Raw genomic sequence first — 27,946 nt, 5'->3', positions numbered from 1 at the left:
TATATGAATAATTGTGGAGTGATTTTATAAAAAAAATATATTATTAAGGTCAGCAAATCAAATTCAATCAGCCTCCACTTTTATCATAGTTCATGTACGCTAAGTGCCAGGTTAGTAAATATGGACAAATGAAAAGGTGTTTTGTTGCACATGATTACCAGCTATGTATGTATCCCCTGCAACCACTTCAGAAACAGCTTCATAATTATTGACAGACACTTTATTTTATTTATTTTAACTTATGTATAGCAGTGGGCTTTATTAATGATTCAGTGGAATCAAGTCTTACATTTTTTATTTGAAAAATAAACCCTGGCAACCCTGGTTTAATACTTTGTGCAAACACCCCAGGCAAAGATGACAGCCAAGAGTCTTTTCCTATAATTTGTGATAATGTTAGAGAATTTGAATAGATTTTTCACAATTCCTCCAAGCAGAACTTTTCAGAATCATTGATATCATTGGGATCCGGCCTCTTCAGTTCAGACCTGTTGTGGCAACAACAACAACTTCATATAAGCAAATTAAGCATTAAATCTTTCAACAAACTTACAAAATTACACAGCTCCAGAACTTCCGCAAATTATCGCTATGCATGATTTTGTTGCTTTTCAAACATTTTCATAATTACAAGTGTACGGTCAGATTAGTGTATGAAATGCAACAACAAAGATGACCTTATCCATCCTGGGATGGCCAGGCTCACGGAATATACCAACATATACGCGCCTTTTGGTTTTTTTCCTCCAATTGTACGTGACATCGGTTGCAGGTTGCCATTGATAGGCCACATAAATGTATCCTATTTGTAATCAAGTTTATAAATTACAATCATGATATTGAAGACAGGACCATAAATGAATACAGACACACTATCGGTGGCATTAGGATGGTCTAATTGTGGAAATATTGACACTGTGAAGGAAAAAACATTATGGGAGGTTTTAGCCTATCTCTGTGATCTGAAAACGAAGAACATTACTTCTTACAAACTGAATTCCCATCATATTTAGTATATAAAACATATCTATTTTAACCATGAAAAACATACTTTGAATCCAGACTATAATGTTATGCTTACATTTAGCTTTTGCCACTCTATTTAATAGGGAGTATCGTATACATTTTACCTCCCTATTGTTCTCAAATAGTGACTCTGGACCACTGGCAGCAAAACATCTTCAAAACATCAATGACCCACCACCATATTTGACAGTAGATATGAGGCGCTTCTCCTTGTATGCATTCCATTTGCCAAAGATGTCGATGGTGTGTATGACTAAAACGTTCAATATTGGTCTCATCTGACCAATAGGGCACTCTCTTGTGATAATTCCATAACATTACATTACATTATTGGCATTTGGCAGATGCTCTTATCCAGAGCGATGTACAGTTGATTAGACTAAGCAGGAGACAATCCTCCCCTGGAGCAATGCAGGGTTAAAGGCCTTGCTCAAGGGCCCAACGGATGTGTGGATCTTATTGTGGCGACACTGGGATTAGAACCACCAACCTTGCATGTCCCAGTCATTTACCTAAACTACTACGCTACAGGCCACCCCAAAATTCCAGTTTGGCAAACTCAAGATACTTGGTTTTGTTTATTGTGCTCAGCAAGGTCTGTCTTCGTGCCACCCTACATATGTGTTGTTGTGTAGTTGGCATGCAGGTGCCATTTAATGTCTTATTTACACTTGGCCACCCAAAGACAACCAATCTCTGGAGTTCTTCTCTGCGATCCTTGAGTTACTCATGGCCTCCCTCACCATGTTCCTTCCCTTGCATGGGATTAATATGCACTTGCGTCCTCTTGCAACCATTCCATATGTTTTTTTATTAATGCCCTTACTGTGCTAAGCAGTATTTTTAACAATTTGCAGTCCCCCCAAAAATAATTGGTTGAGATAAATTTGTTTCTTAAATTTCATTAACTTTATTTTAAAATGTATCTTAAATTTCATTACCATTGGTTACTGTGTGTATTTGCAGCATTCCTGTATGTGTTAAAAACTACAGTTTACAATTTGCGTGATTCTAGAGCAATTTACAACCAACATATGATTCTGCTATTGCTATTGTAGCTGAGTTTGCGCTGAAAACAAAGATATGAAACACTTTGGAATCACTGTAAAGTTGATTAAAATGACACAAATGTCAAAGCATCGCACAGTTACCAGTTTTCCTAATTTCACCCCCAGACCCCAGAGGGTAAACCAATCAATGTGACAGGACATCTCTGGGTAACATGAAACAGTCACATGCTCCAATACTTTTGCTCACAAAAAAATTGGGTCGTCTGATACAAAAGGTGTTATGTTCCAAGTTGTTTAACAAATCTGATGACGGATCTGTCATCTCATGTACATATTTTGACCTCAAACTCAATTGTGAATAGACTTCCGTGTATAGCAAAAACGAAAGGAATTGACCTTGCTGTTCCAATACTTTTGGAGGGGACTATATGTATTTTTTGTCCTCATTACCCAACTTGTGATGGTCAATTAACATCTGTGTCTTCTGAATTGACAGTTCTTTGGCTTTTCCATGCTGATTGTTTACAAAGGGATTTTGCATGTTTCTCATCTAATTTGTATACTCCCGCTAAATTAAAGTGAAATTGTATTGGCAATTTCACTTTTTTTTTTTTATTCACAATAATTGTTAGGGGTGCCAATAATTTTGGAAAAAATTAAATGACTAAACATTGAAACATCAGAGTATTGAAATCAAAGTATATAGTTTTCCTGTATGTTTAAAAATGAAATATCGATCATTATCCATGTTGTTTATTTCATGCCTTTTTTATTGTATTAAGGGTGCCAATAAGTTCTGGAGCCCACTAAAGAAGCAATTAAGTGGGCTAAGCCCACAGAGCAAATATTAAGCCCTTTAGGTCATAGCCACAAGTCAGCTAATGACATAACTGCCCCATATGTTGAGCAGTATTATAAGCTTTCACAAGTAAGTGCACATATTTGTTAAATACATATGAATCTTTCGAGCCACCATGTGTTTTGATTTGGTCAATGCTTAAGGTTTGTTTTTGTTGGAATGTTTAATGGTGTCAGTAAACATTCCAAGTTTCATCTCTTCATGTCCAACCATCTGCAATTTAATAGCTGTTGTGTGATAACCCACGCCCACAGGCAAGTCCATTGGCTTACTGTGGGCAGAGCGTTTAGTGTATCACCCTGGTTTGTAGAACATTTAAAGATGTTCATGTGTAGATATTGTCCACCAATTTTGTGCACATTGTTCGAAGTATCAAGGAGGAAATAGATTCTTGGTGTTTTTTTTAAATGGAAGATGGCAGACTCATGATTCTTTGAGGCACATTTCTTGCATGGGTCAATCAGCAGAAAATTTGTGGAGAACATACCCTGGAGGTCTCAAGTTTCATATGAAGCAGGCTAGGGGAATTAAGAAGTGAAAACTCTAAAAAATACTCTGCACAGTTGTCATCATTCAAGATGTCGGCCACATGTCTGGCACAAACCTGTATTTCTAACAAGTTCATTGAGCAATATAGCAATTGTCAAAAGTCTGGAACAAACCAGTGAACTTTTGTGATTTTTTGTCAATACAGCCACCAGGGATTATCACTTTTTGTCAAACCATTTTTGTTTTATTGGCTTTTTTATAATGAGCCACACCCACGTGAAATTGCATTGGCTTAATGCAGGAAGAATCTTTAACAAAGAAGCATTTACATTTCAAGATCTTCGTATGTACAACCTACATACCAGGTTTCAAGCAAATTTATACAAAATTGATCCAAGTGAATTTTTGTTTCTCTGGCACCGAGGAATCTGGGTTCTGGGAATTTTAATTCTGGCCCAACCAGTTGAAGAATTATTGGCCAAAACATGTTGTGGCATGTTATATCACCAAAAACTGTAAAATTCACAAGGGTTGCCATTTCACAATACCGCAAAGATTTGTGATGGTGATCACTAAGTGAGTTTAAGGGCTGCTGATTTCTCCATAACCTGGCTACCATCAGGCAATCAACTTGTCCTTATAGATTTTCATAGGACCTTTAGCCACATTTGTTTGCTATAGTGCCACCTATTGACCGATTTACATGAATACACTTAAGCAAAAGGGCAGAGTTTTGTGGCTTGTTATACCACCACCATGAGGTCGATCGAGGTATGACTCGCAGGTTGTCCAAACTGTGCAAGGATCTACCTACCGCCTGGTTGGTTTTCATCAAAAATAACCGGACAGTTTGGCCAGAATTTACTAAAATGGAAATATAACAATAAAACCAGCGATTACAATAGAGTGCTCGGATTAAAAATGATTTACTTACTTGTTTCTTTCTTCAGCTTTCCTTGTAGGTTGTCTTTCTTTGGAAATTCATAAAAAGGAAAATTCAATAGCAGAAATCAAAAACAGAGCCTTATAGAACAGGGTTATTCAACTGGCAGCAAAAGGGCCAAATGACGCACCACAGACATACTCTTGACCTATGGAACACTGAGTATTAAAGGACTAACATGGTGGTTGGTCACACTTTCTAGGTTTGTATATGCAATTTGCACAACAGGGTATTGATGAAACACAAACATGATGAAAGTATGTCCGTTCTTTAGTTTTGGAGAAGTAAGCGTTTTGAATGTGTCATATTATTTTCAACAAGGAAATTTAGGCTTAGAAAAATATGTTTGGAATGGCTGAATAATAAAAACATATGCACATTTGTTTTATTGTTGCTGAAAGACAACTGGCAAGTGTCGCATTCAACCACCAGGTAACTCCTTTAATATAAAAACATTATTATTCTTATTATTATTCTTATTATTATTATTATTATTCAGATACATCACAAAATGTTTCCACATCTGCATCTGTTCCATGTGAGTGTAATTTCCATGACAGTGATAAAATATGAAGTAATACTTGTCCACTTTTCTAATTTGTTTACACAAAATGTACAACAAGTGTATGGATGGTTTAGCACATTTGCAACCATTTAAAAATGGTCAGCAGAAAAAGCAATTGAATAACCATGAAAATTAGTCATGTAACAGGGTCATTTTTTCATCCAATAATTATTTTACATGAACTATTTTAAATGCCAATTTAGACAATATTTTATTCTCTGTAAACATTATTTTCTTATATAGTCCAGTACATAATAGAGAATATAACTGCCACCCTGGGCCGGTGAGACTTAAGGGGTTAAAATCCTTTTCAAATAAGTGTTCTAAAGATTTTAAAGAAAGAGTATTTGCTTCTCATTGGCCTCCACTGGCTTCCTATTGCCGCACGCATCCGATTCAAGGCCCTAGTGTTGGCATTTCAGGCTGCTAAGGGGACTGCCCCACATTACATACAATCCCTGATCACTCCCTACTCCCCAGCTAGACCACTCCGGTCTGCCAGCTCTGGTCGCCTTACGGTTCCCTCTCTACGGGCACCTGGCGGTCGAGCTGCACGTTCACGCCTGTTTTCCGTTCTGGTTCCTCAGTGGTGGAATGACTTGCCTACCACTGTCAGGACAGCAGAATCCCTCCCCCTATTTCGACGCAGACTCAAAACACACCTCTTCAAACTCTACCTTAGTCCTCCCTCCTGATTTACCCCGCCCCCCCCTTCTGATACCCCTATCCCTGTCTAACCCCCCCCCCAAAAAAAAAAAAAAAAAAAAAAAATTGCACTTATGATGACGACTATATGTTTAGAACAGCAGTCCAGGTGTATTTTCCTAGTTCTGGATGTGATGCTTTGACTTGTGGTAGAACCTATGCACTTGTAAGTCGCTTTGGATTAAAAGCGTCTGCCAAATGACTAAAATGTAAAAAATGTAATGTAAATGTAAGTACTTTCATACCTGTGTGCCTCCCAGCCCTGTCTCCTGCTCAGTTCCTGGGGTAATACCTGCCGGGACATAAACTGGCTTAACAAGCAGAAACATCTGCAGCTTTAACAGACACTTGTTGCACACTTATATACTAGCTTATCTACTTGAAATATAAACTAAAAAATGTGTAGAAATATAATCTAAGTGTGCTCTCAATCTCAAATTCAGGAAAGTATGCAGTACATGCACAATATCATTTGAAAGAACTTTGCCACTGTTTGTATGAAAGTGTGGATTATGTTGGGACAGAGCAATGCTTGCATTACATAAGTATATACAATTAAAAATCCGTTCTTACTTTTGTTCTCAGACTGGGAGTACACATTGACAGTTATCGATCCAACAGTAGATTGATTTATCACTGGTACTGCAGCAATGCCTCCACTTTGAGCTGTGATAGAGGTAGGGGGTGATCCCACATCAGTAGGGCTCTGCTCACAGTGGTCCATGGCACTGCCTCCACTCTGAGCTGTGATAGAGATAGGGGGTGATCCCACATCAGTAGGGCTCTGCTCACTGTGGTCCATGGCACTGCCTCCACTCTGAGCTGTGATAGAGATAGGGGGTGATCCCACATCAGTAGGGCTCTGCTCACTGTGGTCCATGGCACTGCCTCCACTCTGAGCTGTGATGGAGGAATGGAGAGGGACTGATCCAAAATCAGTAGATGTGGTCCTCACCTGTTGGAATTGAAAGCAGATCTTCATCAAGTAATTATGTGAAATATCCTTTAGATACCAGTACAATTCCTGCATATTACTGACCATCTTAGAGAAGGTACTTATTACCATTGTAGGGGCAATGGAAACTACATTTCCCATAAGGACACATGAAACACGTTGTTTTTGACTCGCCTCCAAGCTGGACACAAGCTACTGTAACCAATACTGTAGCACTGGAAACACACAGAGGGCAAAATACATTTATAAATATAAAACTTGGGATGTGAGGCCGAGATACGATCGCGCAGTTTAGCTCACTTCACAGTCACTGAGAACCGGGAAGAACTTCCAAACAACCTGGAACTTGGTACACGCCATGTGTATCACAACCAACAGCTAAACAAACTTTTGGCCCCCGATCAAAGCCACCAGACATTGCGTCGCCTAGGCTGAAGGATTCCAATTCCTCATTCACGGCTCCACGATTGCCCTCTCTCCAGGTCACCCACCACCTGCGACAGCTATGCGTGAATGGACTCAATAAGACAGGCCAAACATCCCAGGCATTAGCTACTGTTTAGTTTAGTCTTAATTGTCATTAAGCTGCTGTGAATGTGATATGAACAGTAGTTGATGACAGAAACATCGTGAGAGTTGTGAAGAAAAACTCCAAAACATCAGTCAGTGACATCACAAACAATCTCCACATGGCAGATGTGAAGGTATCTCAATCAACTGTTTGATGAAGACTAAGAGCAACAATATAGAGGCTGTATCACAAGATGCAACCACTCATCAACATTGGCTCAGGCAGTAAGAGCAGTCGTCTGACAGTTGGAGGGTTGCCTGTTCGATCCCACCCTGGGTGTGTCGAAGTGTCCCTGAGCAAGACACCTAACCCCCAAATGCTCCTGAGCCGTTGGTGTATGAATGTGTGTATGAATGAGTGAATGAGAAGCATCACTTGTACAGAGCTTTGGATAAAGGTCCTTTACAAATTCCATCCATTTACTATTCCTTAGTAGTCAGTTTGCAAAGAAGTACAGAGATGAGCCACAAATGAGCCTCAGCGGTGCTAAGTGATGGAAAGGCCAAAGTGTGGCAAAAGAAGGGATTTGCTTCAAAACATACAAGCTCCTCTATGAAGCATGGTGGAGGTAGTGTTTGCATGGCTGCTTCTGGAGTGGCCTTGCTAATCTTAATTGATGATGTAATTCATGATGGTAGCAGCAGGATTAATTCAGAAGTCTACAAAAACATTATGTCTGCCACTTTTTTACGGAGACATGCGTCCAAACTAATTGGGAGGAACTTCATCATGCAGCAAGACAAAGATCCAAAACACATTGCCAGCACAACAAAGGACTTCATTAGGGAAAAAAAGGAAGGTTTTAGTCTGGCCAAGTCAATCACCAGACCTTAATAAAATTGAGCATGCATTTCACCTCCAGAAGAGGAGATTGAAGGGAAAAAACCCCTGAAATAAACAACAACTGAAAGAGTCTAGAGTATTGAAGTTGCATGTTGGTTGGACCGCAGTCATTGAGAATATGTAGTTTATATTTGGTAGTATACTCATTTTAACAGACGATATTCTGCAAATTACAGAAATGGGTAAGTGATTCCAATCCTCTTCAGTGGTTTTAAGAAGGGGAGTGAAGTAACTATAGCTTACCAAGCTTGAAGCCAGCCCCCAAAAGAGGTCAGATCTCCTCCCAGAAAAGCAAAAATAACAAAGTGTCCTGTTGGAAGGATGAAATCCAGCTGGAAACACTTTAAATTACCGGAGCCACTATATGGTGAGCAGAGGGGCAAAACAAAGTTACAGTCAGGATGGGCAAACAGGGTTGAGCACAATCTGAAAATTCCAGTTGTGGTTTGAAGGTGCTCTCTTGACCATAAGAAGTCCAAAATGACCTATTGTACCTATTAACTATTGAGATGGGCCAAAATAAAAATTGAAAAATAAATGGTTGATTTAGATACCTTCACCCCTGCCCTGAGGAGGTTGTTTGTGATGTCACTGACTGATGTTTTGGGGGTTTTTATTCACAGCTCTCATGTTTCTGTCATCAACTGCTGTTTGTCGACCTGTCCGATGTCTGTTTCTCAGTATGCCAGCGGTTCTAAATTGGACATTCTAAATTGTTGTACAAGTTATCCCCAATGGCGGCACGGATGGTGCAGTGGGTAGCACTGCCGCCTCACAGCAAGGAGGTCCTGAGTTCGAATCCCCGTCGGCCGGGGCCTCTCTGTGCGGAGTTTGCATGTTCTCCCCGTGTCTGCGTGGGTTTCCTCCGGGTACTCCGGTTTCCTCCCACAGTCCAAAGACATGCATGTTAGGCTGATTGGAGAGACTAAATTGCCTGTAGGTATGAGTGTGTGAGTGAATGGTGTGTGTGCCCTGCGATGGACTGGCGACCTGTCCAGGGTGTATTCCTGCCTTTCGCCCAATGTATGCTGGGATAGGCTCCAGCCCCCCTGCGACCCTGTTCAGGATAAGCGGGTTCAGATAATGGATGGATGGATGGATGGAAGTTATCCCCAATGCTTGTGCAATGGCTCTGATTTATTTCCTTTCTATTCTTATTCAAAATGGCTTGCTTTTCTCCCAAAGACAGCTCTCTGGTCAAGAGGGCAACAAACACATCTGGGCAACAAGAAACACTTGTCAGTCACGTTCCAATACTTGCTCACCTAAAAATGGGTTGCTCTGATACAAAAGGTGATATGTTGTTTAACAAATCTAGATGAAAATACCAGGAAATAAAAGCTGAAATTCGGATCTGTCATTTCATGGACATCTTTTGACCTTAAACTCTGGAATTGGAATGGAGGAATTGACCTCGTTCTTCAATACTTTTGGAGGGGACTGCAGTAATCCAAAATTCCTTTAAAGGAAATACCTAATAGAATAGAATATTTATGTTATCTTTATGTTATAACGGGATGTACTTTTTCAAATCAACCAGTCGATAATGTTACCAATCTGATGCGATCTTGGCTCGTAACAGGAAAATGCCAAAAAATGGATTTATTAGTCCCATTACCATTGAAATCAATGGTATCTTGAACACATTCAAAACTATTTCAGATGGTTTTCAAAATGTCAAAATTGACATTCAGTACCATTTCATATGACAACAAATGGTTTATGATAGAATTTGAGAAGTAGATTCATCCATTCATACACATACTCACACACTGACGGCGATTAGCTGCCATGCAAGGCCATGGGGGTTAGGTGTCTTGCTCAGGGACACTTCGACACAGCCCGGGCGGGGGATCGAACCGGCAACCCTCGCCCCCACATGCATAACGCTGGCATTTCCTCATAAAAATAAAAATAGAAATATTTTCGAAATTGCTATTTTCATGTTCAGCCAAGCCTCCTACATTACATGGATATCAAACTTTCTGCATTACCCTTTAGAATTCTTTAAAAAAATTTTTTAGAAAGTGTTTGGTGAAGTCGGGTAAATCGGGCCACTTTTTGACTATTTCTCTTTGACATCATCAAAATAGTTGTGCACACAATGTACATCTTCTTATTTATTAAGCCAAATATGTTTCTTATTTATTAAGCAAAATATGTTTCTTATTTATTTATAAGTCTCGTGGTACCAGCTGTGGCAGTTTTCACAGCGTACCCAGTCTTCTGAGGCCTTGTGGTCACTGGGGTCACCATAGATATATTGGCAAGCCCTGTGGGGATACTAGCTTTCTTTGGCATTTCTCTTGCCCTTTGTTTTTTTGTGGCTACAGTAAATCCTCAAATTGTGTCCGGGATTCTATTTGAAGCCGGGCCTCGGATAATAGCCGGGGGCGTGGTCGATACGGACAAATAAAGGCCGGCCCCCAAATACAAGCCCAGTAGGGCTATCAGTCCATGAGCACTAGAAGACATTGTTTCAATTTAACTCAATTAAATAAAAGAGCTCTTCTTAATTTTTAATATTGTTGGTTGGTTTAATACTGTTGCCAATGAAAAGTCGTTGTCCTACACCATGGGTCTCCGACACGTTGCTCTCAAGCTACCAGTCGCTTGCCGCCCCCTTCTGAGTAGCTTGCCAAAGGCTGAAGCAGTATACATTTAAACACAATTGTTGCTGCGAGGCATTCCAGCCTACGAATTTTATAAAAAGTAAATCAGGCAAAATTAAAAATTAACTCAATTTAGGCTACTTGGCTACGCAATAAGGTTTCCATGTATTTACAGCACAGCACACGTTCAATGAATGAATGAAAGCGGCTGCCTTGGCTCGCAATAAACAGACGGGTGGAAATCCCGGCACTCTTTCAACTACATAAAACTTAACAGTGAACCATCAAATACCCCCCAGATTTCAGTGCCCATCAGTCCCAACATTTAGCAATAGAATCAAACAGTCCAAAAGTAAATTAAATCCCAAACAAAAGCGAAAATTTTTGATAGCCTCCAAACGAAACCCATGTCTCACAATAAAACGCACTTTAGGAAAAAAAGATCCTTAACTTGCTGTTATCTACGCTAATTTGTTTTATTGTTCATGAAGGCGTATCTAGCAAGTTGTTATTTTATGAAGACGCATCTGTTTTGGCTTTCATTAATGGTTTAGCTACTCAAGTTGCGTTTCTGAACGGTTACAGGAAGTGTTGAACAGTGTTGGCCCACTTTAAGTGTAGCCTTTTACTTTATTTCTAAGAATACAATTCTAGAACAGAAGCCTAATAAGAAATAAAGGCCTGCCTCGAATACAAGCTTGCCCCAAATAAAGCCCTGTGCTTTGTGCAGCCTAAGTAAATAAAAGACCCCAGCCACAATTTGAGGATTTACAGTATGTATTCAAAGCCTTGCTCACTTGTGAGTCGGTGGCCTTGCACGTTTCCGGGTGGTCTTGTCACGTTTAGGTGCTGGGATTAAATCACAGAAATTGACCGGTTTCATAACAGACGTGGATGACGTGTATGAGGTGTGCAAGTGAAGTGGCTCCTTAGGCAGACCTGAGATGATGGGAGGCAGTGCTCTTTCGTTGTGGTGCTTGGGCAACAATTTCACTCGTCAATAGCATCTTTGTTCAGAGGGAACATCCCTGTCCCTCTGAATCCTGCCCGGGCATTACGGACAGTGGCTGCCACTGATGCCAGTGGTGCTTCAAGCTCCTGAACAGAGCTTTATCAGCAGGCTACAGAGCATGAGTGGTATGCAGAGGGAAGCAGAGGATATGCACATTCTTCTCCCTCATTAAATTTAAGAACGGCATATTATACGTGTGGCTGCTGTGCCCATCCAGCATGAGGAGATAGGGCCTGGGGTCATCTTACGGAAGTTGCTGGACAAACATGTAACTCCTTTCCAAAAGAGCTCAGAATTCATCCAGCTCCCTTCACTGTCACCTTGCCTTTAACATCACCATTGTGCGGCTGTATATTCGCTCTGCATTAAACACCGCTAGAATTGTGGTAGTCGCCTCTTTTTCTCCAGCAGTCCAGCAGTGATTTCAGTGCACGGCTGCCCAACTTCTCCCATCACCCGGGGGGAGCAGAATTGGACCCGCAGCCCCAACTCGTCACAGTTCCAAATATGTGACGGCATGTCGTTGTTCCCTAGTTCGGACAGGAGAGCTTCATATTGCTGAAAGCACTGGCTCACAACCTGCTGGTTTAGCCCTGCAGCTCTTGCAGTTGCAAGAGACTTTTTCCTCCTGATGCTGAGCGCTGAGTTTCTGTTCCAAACATTTCTGAAGCAGTAGTACCCAGCCTGGTCCTTTAATTCTGAAAAAACCCTTATATTGCTTTGCTGGGCATACTGGGGCGACATTGGCTCAGGAGGTAAGAGCAGTCGTCTGGCAGATGGAGGTTTGCTGGTTTGATCCCCCTGCCCTGGGTGTGTTGAAGTGTACCTGAGCAAGACACCTAACCCCGATTGCTCCTGATGAGCTGGTTGGTGCCTTGCATGGCAGCCAATCGGCGTTTACCATTTTACTGGAAGGCTGCACATCTTTTTTTGAAAGGGGGAACCCTCTCTGAGATAAGTGTGCAGCAAGCCATTTCTCAGTGTCTTCTGGGAAATTAGGTTTTCGACCAGAAGCATGGCTTGTGCCAACAATTTTGCCACTGATAAGGCGTTACGTGGTTCTCGACAGAAAGCGTGTCTCAGCTGACTCCCTATACTCCTTTAGTGCTCCTCTCATCCTCTCTTCTATCCACTGATTATACTGAAATGCTTTCTTTTCTCTTCCTTTCCTCCCTTCCTCTCTCTTCTCTGCTCATTTCTTCCTGCCATACTGCAATAATCAAGTATGAATAAAATAATGTGTATGCCCATATGTAACCTGAATTAAATACAATAATGTGTATGGAAAAGTACAGACTAACACACTCTTTGCTAAAGAGCAGTTTGCGGGGCGGGGGCGTCCTGAACTTTGTGCCCATGACATGCCCATTTCTGGAAAGCCTGGGCGATTGCCACAATGATGTCTGCACCTGTTTTTTGGAATGTTTTAGGAGGAATCAAGATAAGAACAGCTTACTGCCGTGGTGTCTTTTTCCTCGCAAAATTGAGATTGGAGATTGAGATTGGACTTTGAATTCTGTCATTTCCTAGACACGACAATACAAAAAAGACTAAAAGACATGAAAGTTAAGCTACAAAGCGATAAAGTACTACACAGTATATCACTTTTAAATGATATGTAACTAGCTGTAAATAAAATGTAAATAACTTGTAGATATTCGTAAGTAGCTTGTGCTCATTTGTATATATATACTGTAACATTGCCCATAACAGAGATATGAACCGAAACATTTCCAAAGCAAATGAATTGAAACGGTGCTTGCGCTTTCACGAAGCTAACCTTAACCAAAAACAACATTCAAGATAGCACATATCAATACACAGGGACTAATAGGTTGCTAGCATTAGCTTGGCAAACATATAACGGAGGCCAGCGTTCACTTGCATAAACAACACAAAGTGCTCAAAACACATTAATATGCTACTTTAAATGACGTACTTACAACCAATACTTTCCAAGACACAATTGTACAAAGAAGTTGAAAGGTAGAACTGTGCAGCTAAAACGAAACAAAGGAAGCAATGACTCCTGTGACCTTTAGACGGGCGTCAACCGCAAATAAATAAATAAATAAATAAAATAAAGTTCTTATAGAACATGACAGTGTGTATAAGAGTCTTACTATGTCTGATTCAAATCAAAATGCCGGTAAGCTTTCTCACTTTCTGTCATTTCTTTGCAAATAAATATGAAAGTTAATTCAAGTATCGCTATCATTATTTTTACTGGGATCTGTTTCATCAGACAAATGTTAAAAAGGGCATTTTTCCCTAACAGTTGCAAGCCTGACATGAGGTGGTTTGGGGGGTGGTTTGCTTCACCACTCTCTGAAAAAGCATTGCCCCACCCAATTTAGCAATATGATACCAATAAAATCAGTTGCTGCATGTCAAATACTGTTGTGGCAACAGTTAGAGAATGTTTGCAGTCAATGCCTATTAAATCTTAAAATGTAAAGATGCCCAATTTACCTGATTTCACCCTATAGTCTCCCCAGAATACCTGTTATTTAAGTTGTAAAATTTTATTTGACTCAACATTCTTCACATTATTATTTTGGCTGTACCTCTCAGCCAAGTGGGTGCTATGATAATATGCATTAACATTCTTTAAAATAATTTTTTATCATTTATCTGAGGGATTTTGTTTTGTCATTTTGTGTCCAAATGTCAAAACCATAATGCTGGAATTGTCCAACTACAATGTTATTCTTCAACACATCCACAGGTGTTTTCATGTCTTAATAATACTTGTCCTATACAAGTGTCAATATCTCAAAAACATTACTGCACACACAAAGTTGAAGACTTAAATCAAAGAAGAGGCTTGTACCATTCAGAAATATGAGAACTTTAATTTGAGATAAAACAGAAATCTTTGTCAGGACATGTACATAAGGTGTACACAACGATCAATTAAAATACAATAAAATTAGAAAAATCCATGCTGTGTAGTGTGTATTTCCCTGGTGCATATTGCACATATTGCAATCTGTAATGTAATCTGTAATCTGTAAAAATGTAATCAGACTTTTTTTGAGCTAAAGACAATGTAGACTGTCCCACGCACATCATGCTCATGGTGTTATTGGTACTGAAGGGAGGCGAAAACATTAGCACATAACAGTCAGCTAGTTGGAGAGGAAAATAGCTCCAGCAAAACGACTCAAAAGGTAGCCAACAGTTGGCAGTCATCAACTTGCAGGAAAACTTCTGTGTGACCATTGGCTAATGTTACAGCAGTTTTTGGCTTATAATAGAACACCACCCAGTAGCTTCCCTGATTACATGTGGAATAACTGGATGCTGGCTGTCATATACACATCATTAAAATGAGTGAGTAAGCAGAGTTTATGCCAGCATGAAACTTAGCATAATATTTGAGCTGGGGGCCACTACAGCTGTGCGTTTGAGTAAACACTCTGATAAACAGTAAGCCATGTCCAAGAATTTTTGATTAAGGATAAATCTAATCAGCAATGCACTGTTTCTAACATTGAAAGAACCAGATAGGCTTCAAAACTAACCTTCCAATAGGGTGGGTGAGGGTTTGTAATGGAAATCTTTCTGATCATGAACATTGCTTAGGCCTACTATAGATAAAAAATCTGTGTTTCAACTTTAAAATGTGTAATTTTGTGCTACTACCTTTTTCTTATTCTTAAAAGTGCCCTTTTCCCCTCAGATAAAATACTCGCTAGAAGTCTGTCCACATCCTGCCTCATGTTCCTCAGCTTGCTTTTAAAACAGCTCTGCCCTATATGACCCCTCGGTCCATTCACCCTCCCCACTTCACCCCTATCCTTCAATCTCCCCGGTCTTTCCACTGACTGAAGCAGTACAGAAGAAACACTGGTCCCTTTCTGAGGATTATTTAACAGGGAATTTCCTCCTGTGTCCTGTGGCTCCAATGTAGCCCCTCCTCCCCGCCCTGGTTGCTGGGCTCAGTCTACCCACCTGGCCTCCCATCAGTGACTCCCCAGTCACTTCTTCACTGGCCTCCTCATTGGAATTACCCTATCCCTGCTCCTGTCCTTATCCTTATGTGGACACGTCCACTTCAAGTGGTCTCTATCACTACACTCAAAACACTCAAACGAAACAGAACATCCAAAGTTTGCAATGTTAACCTTCTTCCTCCAAAAAGACAGAACATGTTTCAAATCTTACATCCCAGTGGAATGATCCTCATTGAAAGAGCAAATTATCCAAAATGAGCAAGTTCTAATTTGATCGACTCATTCTTTATGAACAGGGGAACATTTGAAATTATTACTTTTGTAGCCGGTGCCGCAAGTGCGGTCACTGTGGAAAAAAGTGCTCTATAAATGCAGTCCATTTACCAATCACAATTTAATTGGCCACCAAACTAACCTAAAAACACCACCATTGTATTCATATGTGAATCTGAATCAATGTTTTCACCTCCTACCCGCTCAGCAATTACAAACTGCACATCTTCTACAGACACACCGCTCTCTGTAACACACCTCACCCCATGACAGAGAGGCACACTGCCTGACTGAGACAAAAAAACACACAAAAGCACCCCAAAAACTGTCCACCCGAATGGTAATTATTATCCATAAATATCATCAACATTAAACAAGTAATTAATAGTATAAATCGGTAGGAACATTTTTTTTGGACTTGCTTATTTCTGTGTTGGGACCAAACTTACTCTCTCCAGATACAATTTAGCACCCCGCCCAAGGGAGTCTCCAGCCAGCAACTATGCAGTGTTTGGAATATAATTTAATGTGTGTTGTGGTATTTTCCAGCTTCTGTATGAGGAATGGGCCAGCTATAGTGTGTTCTACAAATATCAGACCATTGGCCTGATCAGGTGAGAGTGCACTGCTTTAGAGTCTGGCTAAACCAATCACACTGCTTTAGAGTCTGGCTAAACCAATCAGTCATACATGCTTATCTCCTAACTGTGAGTGTGCATGTTTATCTCCGATTAAGTGTCCTAAGAAATGTCATGTATAATTCCATTACTCCACCCACATTACAATCTAATATATATTTATATTTTAGTCATTTAGCAGACACTTTTAATCCCAAGCACTTTACAAGTGCATAAGTTCTTCAACAAGTGATCAAATCCATAAATAGTGTAAGCCCCCCACTAACCCAATGACGAAGTTAGCTGTGTAGGGCAAAGGTATCTGCGTGTGTCCTTCAGGTGCTGTTTGGGAAGAGGTTAATGTTATTACCTAATTTAACCCATTCCGTAGAGAGGCTAGGTCAGTCAGGAAAATAATACCAAGTGACAATGGCAGTAGTACCACTCTGCCTTCCGCTTTTTACTGATATGGACTGACCCAGAATCCCCAGAATGGTGCACCTTACAGTTCCTATAAACTTCTACTCTGTTTCAATATAATTAACCCCAATTTAATAATATTTTAATTCCCTAAATTTGGACTTGATTGTTGTGGGAATCCTATACTGAGAAGAACTGAGCTGAACAATCCTCTGCTGGTACCATCGCATGTCACATCGCGCGTTATGTGCACGTCTCACAAACTGACTAGCTATCTGGAGTCATTACAGAGGTCGCAGGAATAGCTACTCTCGGGTATATCTGTTTACAGCCTAGGGACCCAAGCAGACCAACATAGCTACGGCTGTGCTCGACATGAATGAACTACCATGCGGAGGCGAGGGATTTACCATCATAGGTCTACGGGTGCTATACGCTGTGATACATTAAGCGTAAATAATCATCCTCCCTAGACCAGTTTGAGGGGGTAAACCAAGCATTCCCTGTATAACATTAAGTGTCAGGTAGGAAAACCAAACAGATCAAGTTTAACAATTTATTTTACCAGGTAGGTCACTTCTTCAAATTACAACCAAATCACAAAGTTACAAATCATAGTATATAATACAATTTTACACAGAGTACAATGTAAAAACATTGTCATGTCAGAGTTTGCGGCGGCACGGATGGTGCAGTGGGTAGCACTGCCGTAGGCATGAGTGTGTGAGTGAATGGTGTGTGTGCCCTGCGATGGACTGGCGATCTGTCCAGGGTGTATTCCTGCCTTTTGCCCAATGTATGCTGGGATAGGCTCCAGCCCCCCTGCGACCCTGATCGGGATAAGCGGGTTCAGATAATGGATTTCACACGTCACAGAGAAGTGGTGCACTTTTCAGATGGCTTTCTCCCACTTTACTGCTGTTTCAGAGTACAGTTTCTCCTGTATCGGTGCTTCCCAAACTTGGTCCTGGAGTACCCCTTCATGTTTTTTGTTCCAATCCCAACTGCCATGAAATAATTAATAAGCTGTTCATCTTTCCTAATTAGGTGCTTTTCATCTTAAAATATAATATGAAATATTTACCTTAAACCAGAAAATTACCTTATGCCAGAAATATCTTGTAAACAGTTACATTAAAGAGGTAAGAAATAGACTGAGGTTAACTAATAGGCTCATAATTAGGTAGTTTAACATTAATTTAATTTAATTTGTCATTTTCCCTTAATTAAAAATAATGCAGGTTTGCCTTCTTATGACCTGCTTTGCCTTTTAATTCTTCATTATCTTCTTAATGGTTAGGTTTGGTGGTAAGTAGTCCTTCTAAACATAAAAAGCACCTAATTAAAAAAAAGTTTTGAAAGTTGGATTGCAATTGTTGTTGGAACGAAAACCAACATACATAGGGAGTTTGGGAACCATTGTCCTACATTACTACTGTTCCAGAGTACTTTCACCTGCTTTACTGCTGTTCCAGAGTACACTTTCACCTGCCTAACTGCTGTTCCAGAGTACACTTTCACCTGCTTTACTGCTGTTCCAGAGTACACTTTCACCTGCCTAACTGCTGTTCCAGAGTACACTTTCACCTGCTTTACTGCTGTTCCAGAGTACACTTTCACCTGCCTTACTGCTGTTCGAGTACACTTTCACCTGCTTTACTGCTGTTCCAGAGTACACTTTCACCTGCTTTACTGCTGTTCCAGAGTACACTTTCACCTGCCTAACTGCTGTTCCAGAGTACACTTTCACCTGCCTTACTGCTGTTCCAGAGTACACTTTCACCTGCCTTACTGCTGTTCGAGTACACTTTCACCTGCTTTACTGCTGTTCCAGAGTACACTTTCACCTGCCTTACTGCTGTTCCAGAGTACACTTTCACCTGCCTTACTGCTGTTCCAGAGTACACTTTCACCTGCTTTACTGCTGTTCCAGAGTACACTTTCACCTGCCTTACTGCTGTTCCAGAGTACACTTTCACCTGCCTTACTGCTGTTCCAGAGTACACTTTCACCTGCTTTACTGCTGTTCCAGAGTACACTTTCACCTGCCTTACTGCTGTTCTAGAGTACTTTCACCTGCCTTACTGCTGTTCCAGAGTACAGTTTCTCGTACTTTACTTTACTGATTAGTTTCTGTTTCAGAGTGTATTATACGGTTCAGGCCACATTTCAGGTTGTTAATGCCAAGGCCCTTCCTGCTGCAGTATGGAGATCTGTGACCCCCAGAACAACATCACCATGTGCCCCTTGTGTGACCGCGCCTGCAGCTACTGGAACCTCTGCACTGCATGTGCCACAGCCTGAGCCAGCCACCTCTTTGACAATCCCGCTACCGTCTTATTCTCCGTCTTCATGGCACTGTGGGGTGAGCTCTGAGCACACACACACACGCACACTCACACACTCACACACTTATGCACTCACACACACACACACTGGTACAGACACGCACACGCTCACTCACACACTTATGCACTCACACACACGCACACTCACACACACACACACACTCACACACTTATGCACTCACACACACACAGGTACAGACATCCACACACACACTCACACTTATGCACTCACACACACTCACACACTCACACACTTATGCACTCACACACAGGTACAGACATGCACACACACACTCACACTTATGCACTCACACACACACACAATGCACTCACACATTTCTGCACTAACACACACACACAAACTTGCATACACACACTCACACATGCAAACTCATGCACTTGCACACACATGCACACACACACTCACACTCACAAACTCACACACACATGCATAAACACACTCACACACAAACACACACACTCGCACACACATGCACAACCGCAGAGTCAGCACCACACACAGAGCACATATACAGTAAATATGCTCCCGGAGTCATTCCTCTTCAACGAAGAAAGGCCACTAAATTATTATTGAACCAATTGCCTCACCATTTAACTCTTACTCTCAGAAGCACACTTGATAATGTTGCCACTTTAAAAAGAAGAAATACCGAATACTTTTTTCCTTGTTTGGAAAATACAGTCAATAGACACAGTTTTCAAAAATCTTGAATTCATTTCTCAATCAGACTCATACACATTTCAACAAAAACTTTTTACTTTATTACACCTACATATTCATGTGATTATCTAATCAGCCAATTGTGTGGCAGCAGTATAATCATACAATCATGTAGCTATGGGTCAGGAGCTTCAGTTACAGTTTTTTACAATCGTTTTCACACTTGTCTCAATACCATGTCCACTTTTTCAAAACACTTAACACATTCACCATATCATTAGACTATGTGAACTAAACTGTGGATATTTTTGCATTGCTTTGATACTAAAGGCACTCAATCACCACTTCTTCCAAAATTCATGAATACCTCTCTCAGTCAGTGTTCACTAGCAGCAAAAGTTTGTACAAATACAGCAAATTTTGCAGACATTTAGATACTCTGTTCAAAACAGTTAACTTTCAGTTCAAAACCCAATAAAATTCTGATCATTGTGGAAGGAAATATGCTGCATTTTGGCAGATAAATGAAACTATATGCTTGACAGATCATTCTGATTTGAGCAGAAAGTTTATTCAGTTTATTCTTTTTTTTTTGTTTGCAGCCTTGTTACCATCTATACATCATACTTGCATTGAAATGTGTATGTATATAGGGTAAATATAGATGTAGTTGTCACTGAAGAGATTTTTCCACTATTACTGCTGTTGAAACACCTGGCTGTCATTTCAGTGAACAACCTACTCAGGTGTTTGTTGTTTGTGCCCCGTTACCACATATACAAAAGGGGCCACCTTTGGATTGGCATTTGCATTCTTTAGCCTTGGTGGGGAAAATGGATGCAGCCAGAGGTAGAGGAAGAAGACGTCATGAAAGAGCAAGGACAGTTGTGTCTGATGAAATCAGAGCCACAGTCATTGATCATGTGGTAAATAATGGTCTGTCCCTGAAGGAAGCAGGTTGAGGGTTCAACCAAACTTGCCTAGATCCACAGTGGCTTCAATAGTGAGGATTTTCAGGCAAACCAACAGGTACTATACAGTGTTTACAGCATTCTGACTGAAGGAGTTCAATTGATGTGTATATTACAGCAGTACTGTGATTTGAGAAGTCTCCAGAAAAAGCAGATGTATCCGTGCACATTTGTCTTTGACTCACTACAGGACCCAGCGGTAACCTCACACAGTAACACAGGGGGAAGGGGAAGAATGTTTACGCTTCAACAGGAGGATACAATAGTTGGGATGGTCATTGTCAACAACAGCATCAGGCTAAGAGAAATACGCAACAATATAATCGCAGACAAGAACACATCAGATCAGGATGAAACAGTTGTACACTGTCCCCTTTGACAGGAACTCTGATGGTGTCAAGGAACTCAGGTACCAATATAAAGTTTATGAAGGTATATGTGAAGGTTTAGGACCACCACCCACATGAACAGATGTCACTTCTAGATGCAATGGCTGCTGGGTGTATGGACATAACAGTGGAACACATCCAGGGCTGGATAAGGCACGCAAAAGGATGTTTTCCTTGGTGTATAGCAAGAGATAACATTCGGAGTGATGTTGATGAAAATCTATGGCCAAATGCAGAGGACAGGATGGATGGGCCAGGCCAACAGTAGACTTCTGATACTGATAGGCAGACAATATATGTGCAAATTACTGTATATAGTGAAAATATTGCTTTTTGGTATGTATTTGTTATTGATTGCAAAGTATTTTGAGTAATTGATTGTATTGTATTTTTCTTTTCTGAATTACAGTATATTGCACTGTGAGAACAAACGTCAAAATACTGTAAACCCTCTGAAGAATACTGTTGCTTTTGTGATTTGCTTCTTTTCATATATTGTTTACACTACACAGTAAAAATTATTATAGTTATTCTGGGTTTCCAATATAGTAAAACATTCATTAACTTACAGTTTACTGTAAATTCACCACACTCAGTCATGACATCTATTGTGAGAGGCAAACCAACAGATCAAAAGTTTCTTTAGCTGCTTGGCTTGAAATATTTGTGGATGCAAAAATAGAGGAAAGGGAAACACATAATATATGTTTTTAGCAATGCTCCAAGTTGTTTGTGTTTTGTAGTTCATTGAACATTGAGTGACAAAGTAGTCTTATGGGAGAAAGCATATGCTATAGTTATGGCAGCATGAGTCACTTTTGGGTGAAATATTAAGTGTTTTGGTGGTTGAAGTGCATTTTGCACCAAGCACACTGTGTGAAGAGTTTTGAAAAAGTGGACATGGTATTGAGACAAGTGTGAAAACGATTGTAAAAAAACTGTAATGTTCACATCAACCATCAGAATGGGGAAAAAATGTAATCTGAAATCACAGTTGACTGAAGTCAAAATGAATGTCAGATCGGAAGTGATTTCAAATGTTTTTTGTTTTTTTTCTACTGAGACACATTAAGGTGGTACCCCTGCCCTATACAGCTGCTATGTTTTTGGAGCACTGGAAGAGGAAACAGATGGGACTCAACTACAAATGGGACTGTTTTTACTTCTACACATCCTACATATCTGATACCAGCATCACCGCAGAAGTACAGAAGGTGTAAAATAGTCAAAAAACATTTTTTTTTCGACTGAGTCATTAAAAACAAGAATGAATGAATTAATTCACATTAATGCATTTTCCAAAGTAATGACTCCTACTAAACCCCATAAATTGGTCCAGTTTAAATTATATGGGCATTAAAATACATCCATTACATTTTAGTCGCCGATTTCCCATCAGAAAGAAGCACAGTGTGCAGATCAGTTAATTGCAATGTATACTCCAATTATATGTGGCAGGGCACCGTTTCATACTAAATTATTAGAGAATGTGAAACCATAGCTTAAGCACATTAACTAGTGGTACTTTTTATTTAATATGATTTGTGTACCCTGTGGAAGTGGTACCTATTCACATATTTACCAACTAATGTGAAACCAACTAAGATATTTATTTCATAGTAAATTAAAAGCTCTGGGTTTATATTAGATTAGTAATTATTAGCATTAGCAAAAATATGAATAGTTTACCCAACAATAGCATACACAAATGATTATGAATAAATAATTATGAATAAATTATTAACAAGCTCTGCTATTCAAATTGGTTAATCTCTGACAAAGATGTGAATAGTTGCCACATTACAATCTTCTTCCTGATCACTCTATTTCCTTCCTTTGATCCTCTGCCATATAGCCATATGCCTATATGCCACCCAGTATTACAGTTTTCACTCTTAGCTGCTTATATTCTGTGCATGTGAGATAAGTCTAATAAAAGGTGTACTATACACTGACTGACTCCCACTGTAAGGTGTAATCTACACTGACTGGCTCCCACTGTAAGGTGTACTCTACACTGACTGGCTCCCACTGTAAGGTGTAATCTACACTGACTGGCTCCCACTGTAAGGTGTACTCTACACTGACTGACTCCCACTGTAAGGTGTACTCTACACTGACTGGCTCCCACTGTAAGGTGTAATCTACACTGACTGGCTCCCACTGTAAGGTGTACTCTACACTGACTGACTCCCACTGTAAGGTGTAATCTACACTGACTGGCTCCCACTGTAAGGTGTACTCTACACTGACTGGCTCCCACTGTAAGGTGTAATCTACACTGACTGGCTCCCACTGTAAGGTGTAATCTACACTGACTGGCTCCCACTGTAAGGTGTACTCTACACTGACTGGCTCCCACTGTAAGGTGTAATCTACACTGACTGGCTCCCACTGTAAGGTGTAATCTACACTGACTGGCTCCCACTGTAAGGTGTACTCTACATTGACTGACTCAGCTCAGACTGGAAGGTCCATTCTACAGTCGATTGAATGTACATCTTTTGAGAATAAACATTTTGAACTGCAAATTACTGAAACCTGCACCATTGCATACAGATGAAACTAATTCCTTGTCTGCCTGATATCTTTGATAATACTGTGTTTTATATCCTAGGGCCAGCCGAGGATTGAGTATGAGCTCTCCGTTATGCAGAAGTGTGCAAGTTAGGGATACTGCATGGATGTTTTCTCTAAGCTGCTGTTGGTGTTTTCTCTAAGATGCTGTTGGTGTTTTCTCTAAGCTGCTGTTGGTGTTTTCTCTAAGCTGCTGTTGGAGATTTCCCTGAGCTGCTGTTGGGTGTTTTCTCAAAGCTGCTGTTGGGTGTTTTCTCAAAGCTGCTGTTGGGTGTTTTCTCAAAGCTGCTGTTGGGTGTTTTCTTGAACCTGCTGTTAGGTATTTCTCTAAGCAGCTGGTTTCAGGGATTTACCTCAGCTGCTGTTGGGGATTTCTCTAAGCTGGTTTTGGGGATGTCTTTAAGCTGCTGTTGGGGATTTCTCTAAGCAGCTATTTTCAGGGATTTCTCTAAGCTGCTGTTGGGGATTTCTCTAAGCTGTTGTTGGGGATTTCTCTAAGCTGCTGTTGGGGATTTTTCTTAGCTGCTATTGGGGATTTCTCTAAGCTGCTGTTGGGGCTTTCTCTGATGTGATGGGATTTCCTTGATCATGTTGGGATGTTCTCTAAAATGTTATTTTTCTGTAATGCATTGAGGTTTATCTATGTTTGGGTTTTCTTTAATCTGTTGGGGTTTTCTCTAACACATTGGGATTTCTTGAAGCATTTTCTTGAAGATTCTTGATCACATTGAGGTTTCTCGAAAGTGTGGTCGTTGTTGAACTTGTATGTTGATTTTAATGTTCTAAGAAGAATTGATATTCTTCTCCACACAATGAGTTGTCATGCAACCTATAATCATACTTAAAGTTGATGGTTGAACAGAAGTTTAATTCACAATTTAGCAGCCAGCCCACAGTGGAATCAGAGCTGATGATAAATGCTAGCTGTTTAAGAGAGACCTCTTCTTTGTCTTACTTGTTGTACTTTAGTTCCTTGATTTTGTTCTGGGTCCTGGTGCGGGGCTGTGTTTGTATCATCCCCTGTTAGAAGCCACCGGAGCAAGCGGAGGAACCCACAAACAAGTGGAAGCAAACAGTTCAATCTGCCCTGGCAGGGCTAAAGCTGGTACTATCATGCAACCACCCTCCCCGTCTTTCCCTGGTCTGCCAAGATGTTTTACACTTGGTTTGTTTCACTGAGATATTAGCCTGACCAGGCTGCTCATAACGTTATAGCACTTTGAGCCTGACCAGGCTACTCATAACCTTATGGCACTATTACTCTGACTAGGCTGCTCATAACCATACAGTGCTATGAGCCTGACTAGGCTGGTCATAACGTTATAGCACTTTGAGCCTGACCAGGCTACTCATAACCTTACGGCACTATGAGTCTGATCAGGCTGCTCATAACCTAACGGCACTATGAGTCTGACTGGGCTGCTCATAACCTGACAGTACTATGAGCATGATCAGGCTGCTCATAACGTTACAGCACTATGTGCATGACCACAATGACAAAGTGAAAACATATTTTTAGAATTTTTTGCAAATGTATTAAAAATCAGAAACTGAAATCTCTCATTTACATTAGTATTCAAACCCTTTGCTCTGACACACCAAGTCGTGGTCCTGTTTGCTCTGATTATCCTTCAGTGGAGTTCACCTGTGGCATGAGAAAGGTAGGTGTAATAAAGTAAAAATGTTCCTAATAAAGTGCTCGGTGAGTGTATAAGGTCCCTCAATTTACACTTTCATGTCATGACAAAAACTAAGCCATGAAGTCCAAAGAACTCCAAAGAGTTCAAAGAGCCCTGCGATAAAATTGTGGTGAGGCATAGAACAGGGCACGGGTAGAAAAGCATTTCTAAAGCTTTGAGTGTAACCAGTTCACAGTGGCCTCAATAATTGTGAAATGGAAGAACATTGGAACCCCTGGGCCTCTTCCTAGAGTTGGCTGTCCAACCAAACTGAGTCACCGAGCAAGCAGAGCCTTGATCAGGGAGGTGACCAAGAACCTAACGGTCACTCTAACAGCTTTGGAAGTCAGAGACGGGAGAAACTGCTGGAAGGACAGTCATTTCAGCAGCACTTCATCAATCAGGCCTTTATGCTAGAGTGGCTAGACGGAAGCCACTCTTGAGTAAAAGGCATATGATAGCCTACTTTTGCCAAATGGCATTTAGGAAAGAGATTATCTGGTCTGATGAGGCAAAAATTGAACTCTGGCAGAACTCCAAGCACTATGAGTGGTGAACACCAGGCACTGCTCATCCCCGGCTAATACCATCCCTACCCTGCATGGTGGTGGCAGCATTTTACTATGGGGGTGCTTCTCAGTGGCAGGCACAGGAAGACTGGTCAGAATTGAGGGAAAGATGAATACAGCCTTATACAAAGAGGTCCTTGAAAAAAGAAGAGAACATGGGAGTGGCTTTGGGACAAGTCTCTGACTGTCCTTGAGTGGCCCAGCCAAAGCCCAGACTTAATAGAACATCTGCAGAGAGACCTGAAGAGTTTGAGAGGATCTGCCAGGAAGAATGTGATTAACTGCCAAAATCCAGGGGTGCAAAGCTTGTAGAGACTTACCCAAAAAGACCTGAAGCTGTAATTGCTGCCAAAGGAGCTTCAGAAAGTACTGAATTAAGGGTCTGAATACTTATATAAATGAGAGATTTCAGTTTTTGATTTCTAATAAATTAGCAGAAAATGTAAAAAGCTTGTTTTCACTTTGTCATTATAGGTTATTGAATGTATATTGATGGGCATAAATTACAATTTTATTCATTTAAAATGAAATCTGCAACACAATAAAGTGTGCAAAAACTGAAGGAATCAGAATACTTTCTGAAGCCACCATATGATTTGGTGATTCTTTATGGGCTTTTACTGGATGTATTTAGACTGCATTAACTTAGAATGTGCTGTTTTCTTATACAGTGCTGCATTTCTCCTCCAACTAGTTTTACAGTCCCTGCAGGCTGTAGACATTATCTTTAAGATTTTTCTGTTACGGGCTGAATTCATGGTTCTTTCAATAACGCCAAATTGTCCAGATCCCGTGGCAGCAAAGCATCTGCACACCATCACTCTACCATCACCATGTTTGACTTTTGGTATGATATTAGTATTGAGAATTACTGCATTTGCTTTAAGCCAGCCATAATGGGACCTATGTATGTCACTCAAAAAGATCAGCTTCTGACTCCTCTGTCCATAGAACATGACTGAAAGGTTTGGGGATCAGCCATGTGGTTTTGCGATTGTGAATTGAAATTGATTGTTCTCTTGGTTAGCTGTGGTTTCCACTTGCTACCCTCTCATGAATCCCTTTGCCTAGACTTTGTTATTGTAGAGTCATGAACACTGACCTTTGCTGAGGCTAGAGAGGCCTGCAGGTTGTCCTTCTGGGATAATTTGTGACTTCCTGGATAAGTTGTCACTGCGCCCTTGGAGGGATTTTGGCAGGCCACCAACTGCTGGGAAGATTCACTACTGTTCCAAGTGTTCTCCATTTGGAGATGATGGCTATCACTGTGGTTTGGTGGAGTCCCAGAGTCTTACAAATGGCTTTCTGAACCTGATTGTTACAGCCACACGGACACCTTAATCATAGAAGCCGACACCGGGGTTGTACAAAGGAAAGTTTTATTTCCAAAGTAAATGAAGAATTTAATCACACTGTAAAATCTATCGCAGTCTATTAAACAGATCCAGAATCAGCCAGTCATAGAGGCTCAGGCACACCAAGGAAAACAAGGCTCCAGGTGCTACACAGCTGAGGAATCTACAGCATCACTCGGACCTTCCACCCTGGAAGGAGAATAAAAAACAAGAGAAACATTCCAGCACATGTTTTGCATTCACTGTAGGAAAACCAAGGGGTTATACTCCCTTGTACTAGTATGGGTATCTGAAGAGATCCCAAATATACATCAAAGTTTTGTACTGCCCACACAAGAAATAAATGCAAATTTCAAGTGACGGAAGTTGGCAAAAGCACCTGGTAGACTCTAAAACTATACGAGTCAGGTTTGGTGCTGGTGTGTAATTTTCGAAGTTCTAAGAAAGAGAAATATGTAAAAGGTAAGGAAGGCGTACAGCTGAGAGTATTGTCTGGGCTGGCGCCTTCCTAAAGGGT

General features: G+C 40.6%; 1 protein-coding gene and 1 pseudogene across 1 annotated transcript in view; one reads left to right on the top strand and one right to left on the bottom strand.

Annotated features, from left to right (window-relative positions):
• Nucleotides 1–6,477, bottom strand: part of LOC133111137 (NLR family CARD domain-containing protein 3-like) — a 53,173-nt gene extending 46,696 nt beyond the window's left edge. The window contains exons 1-3 of the mRNA XM_061221280.1: nt 6,312–6,477; nt 5,843–5,889; nt 4,319–4,355 (exon numbers count right to left, since the gene is read on the bottom strand). Coding sequence (XP_061077264.1) covers nt 4,319–4,355; nt 5,843–5,889; nt 6,312–6,477 — 250 coding nt within the window. The remainder of the gene's footprint in view (nt 1–4,318; nt 4,356–5,842; nt 5,890–6,311) is intronic.
• A 764-nt stretch (nt 6,478–7,241) lies between these two features.
• The window catches only part of LOC133111136 (anoctamin-1-like), a 41,551-nt pseudogene continuing 20,846 nt past the window's right edge, over nt 7,242–27,946 (top strand).

The sequence above is a fragment of the Conger conger genome, chromosome 15 (genome assembly GCF_963514075.1).
Source record: "Conger conger chromosome 15, fConCon1.1, whole genome shotgun sequence".
Taxonomy (NCBI): Eukaryota; Metazoa; Chordata; class Actinopteri; order Anguilliformes; family Congridae; genus Conger; species Conger conger.
This window is presented reverse-complemented; position numbering and strand designations above follow the sequence as displayed.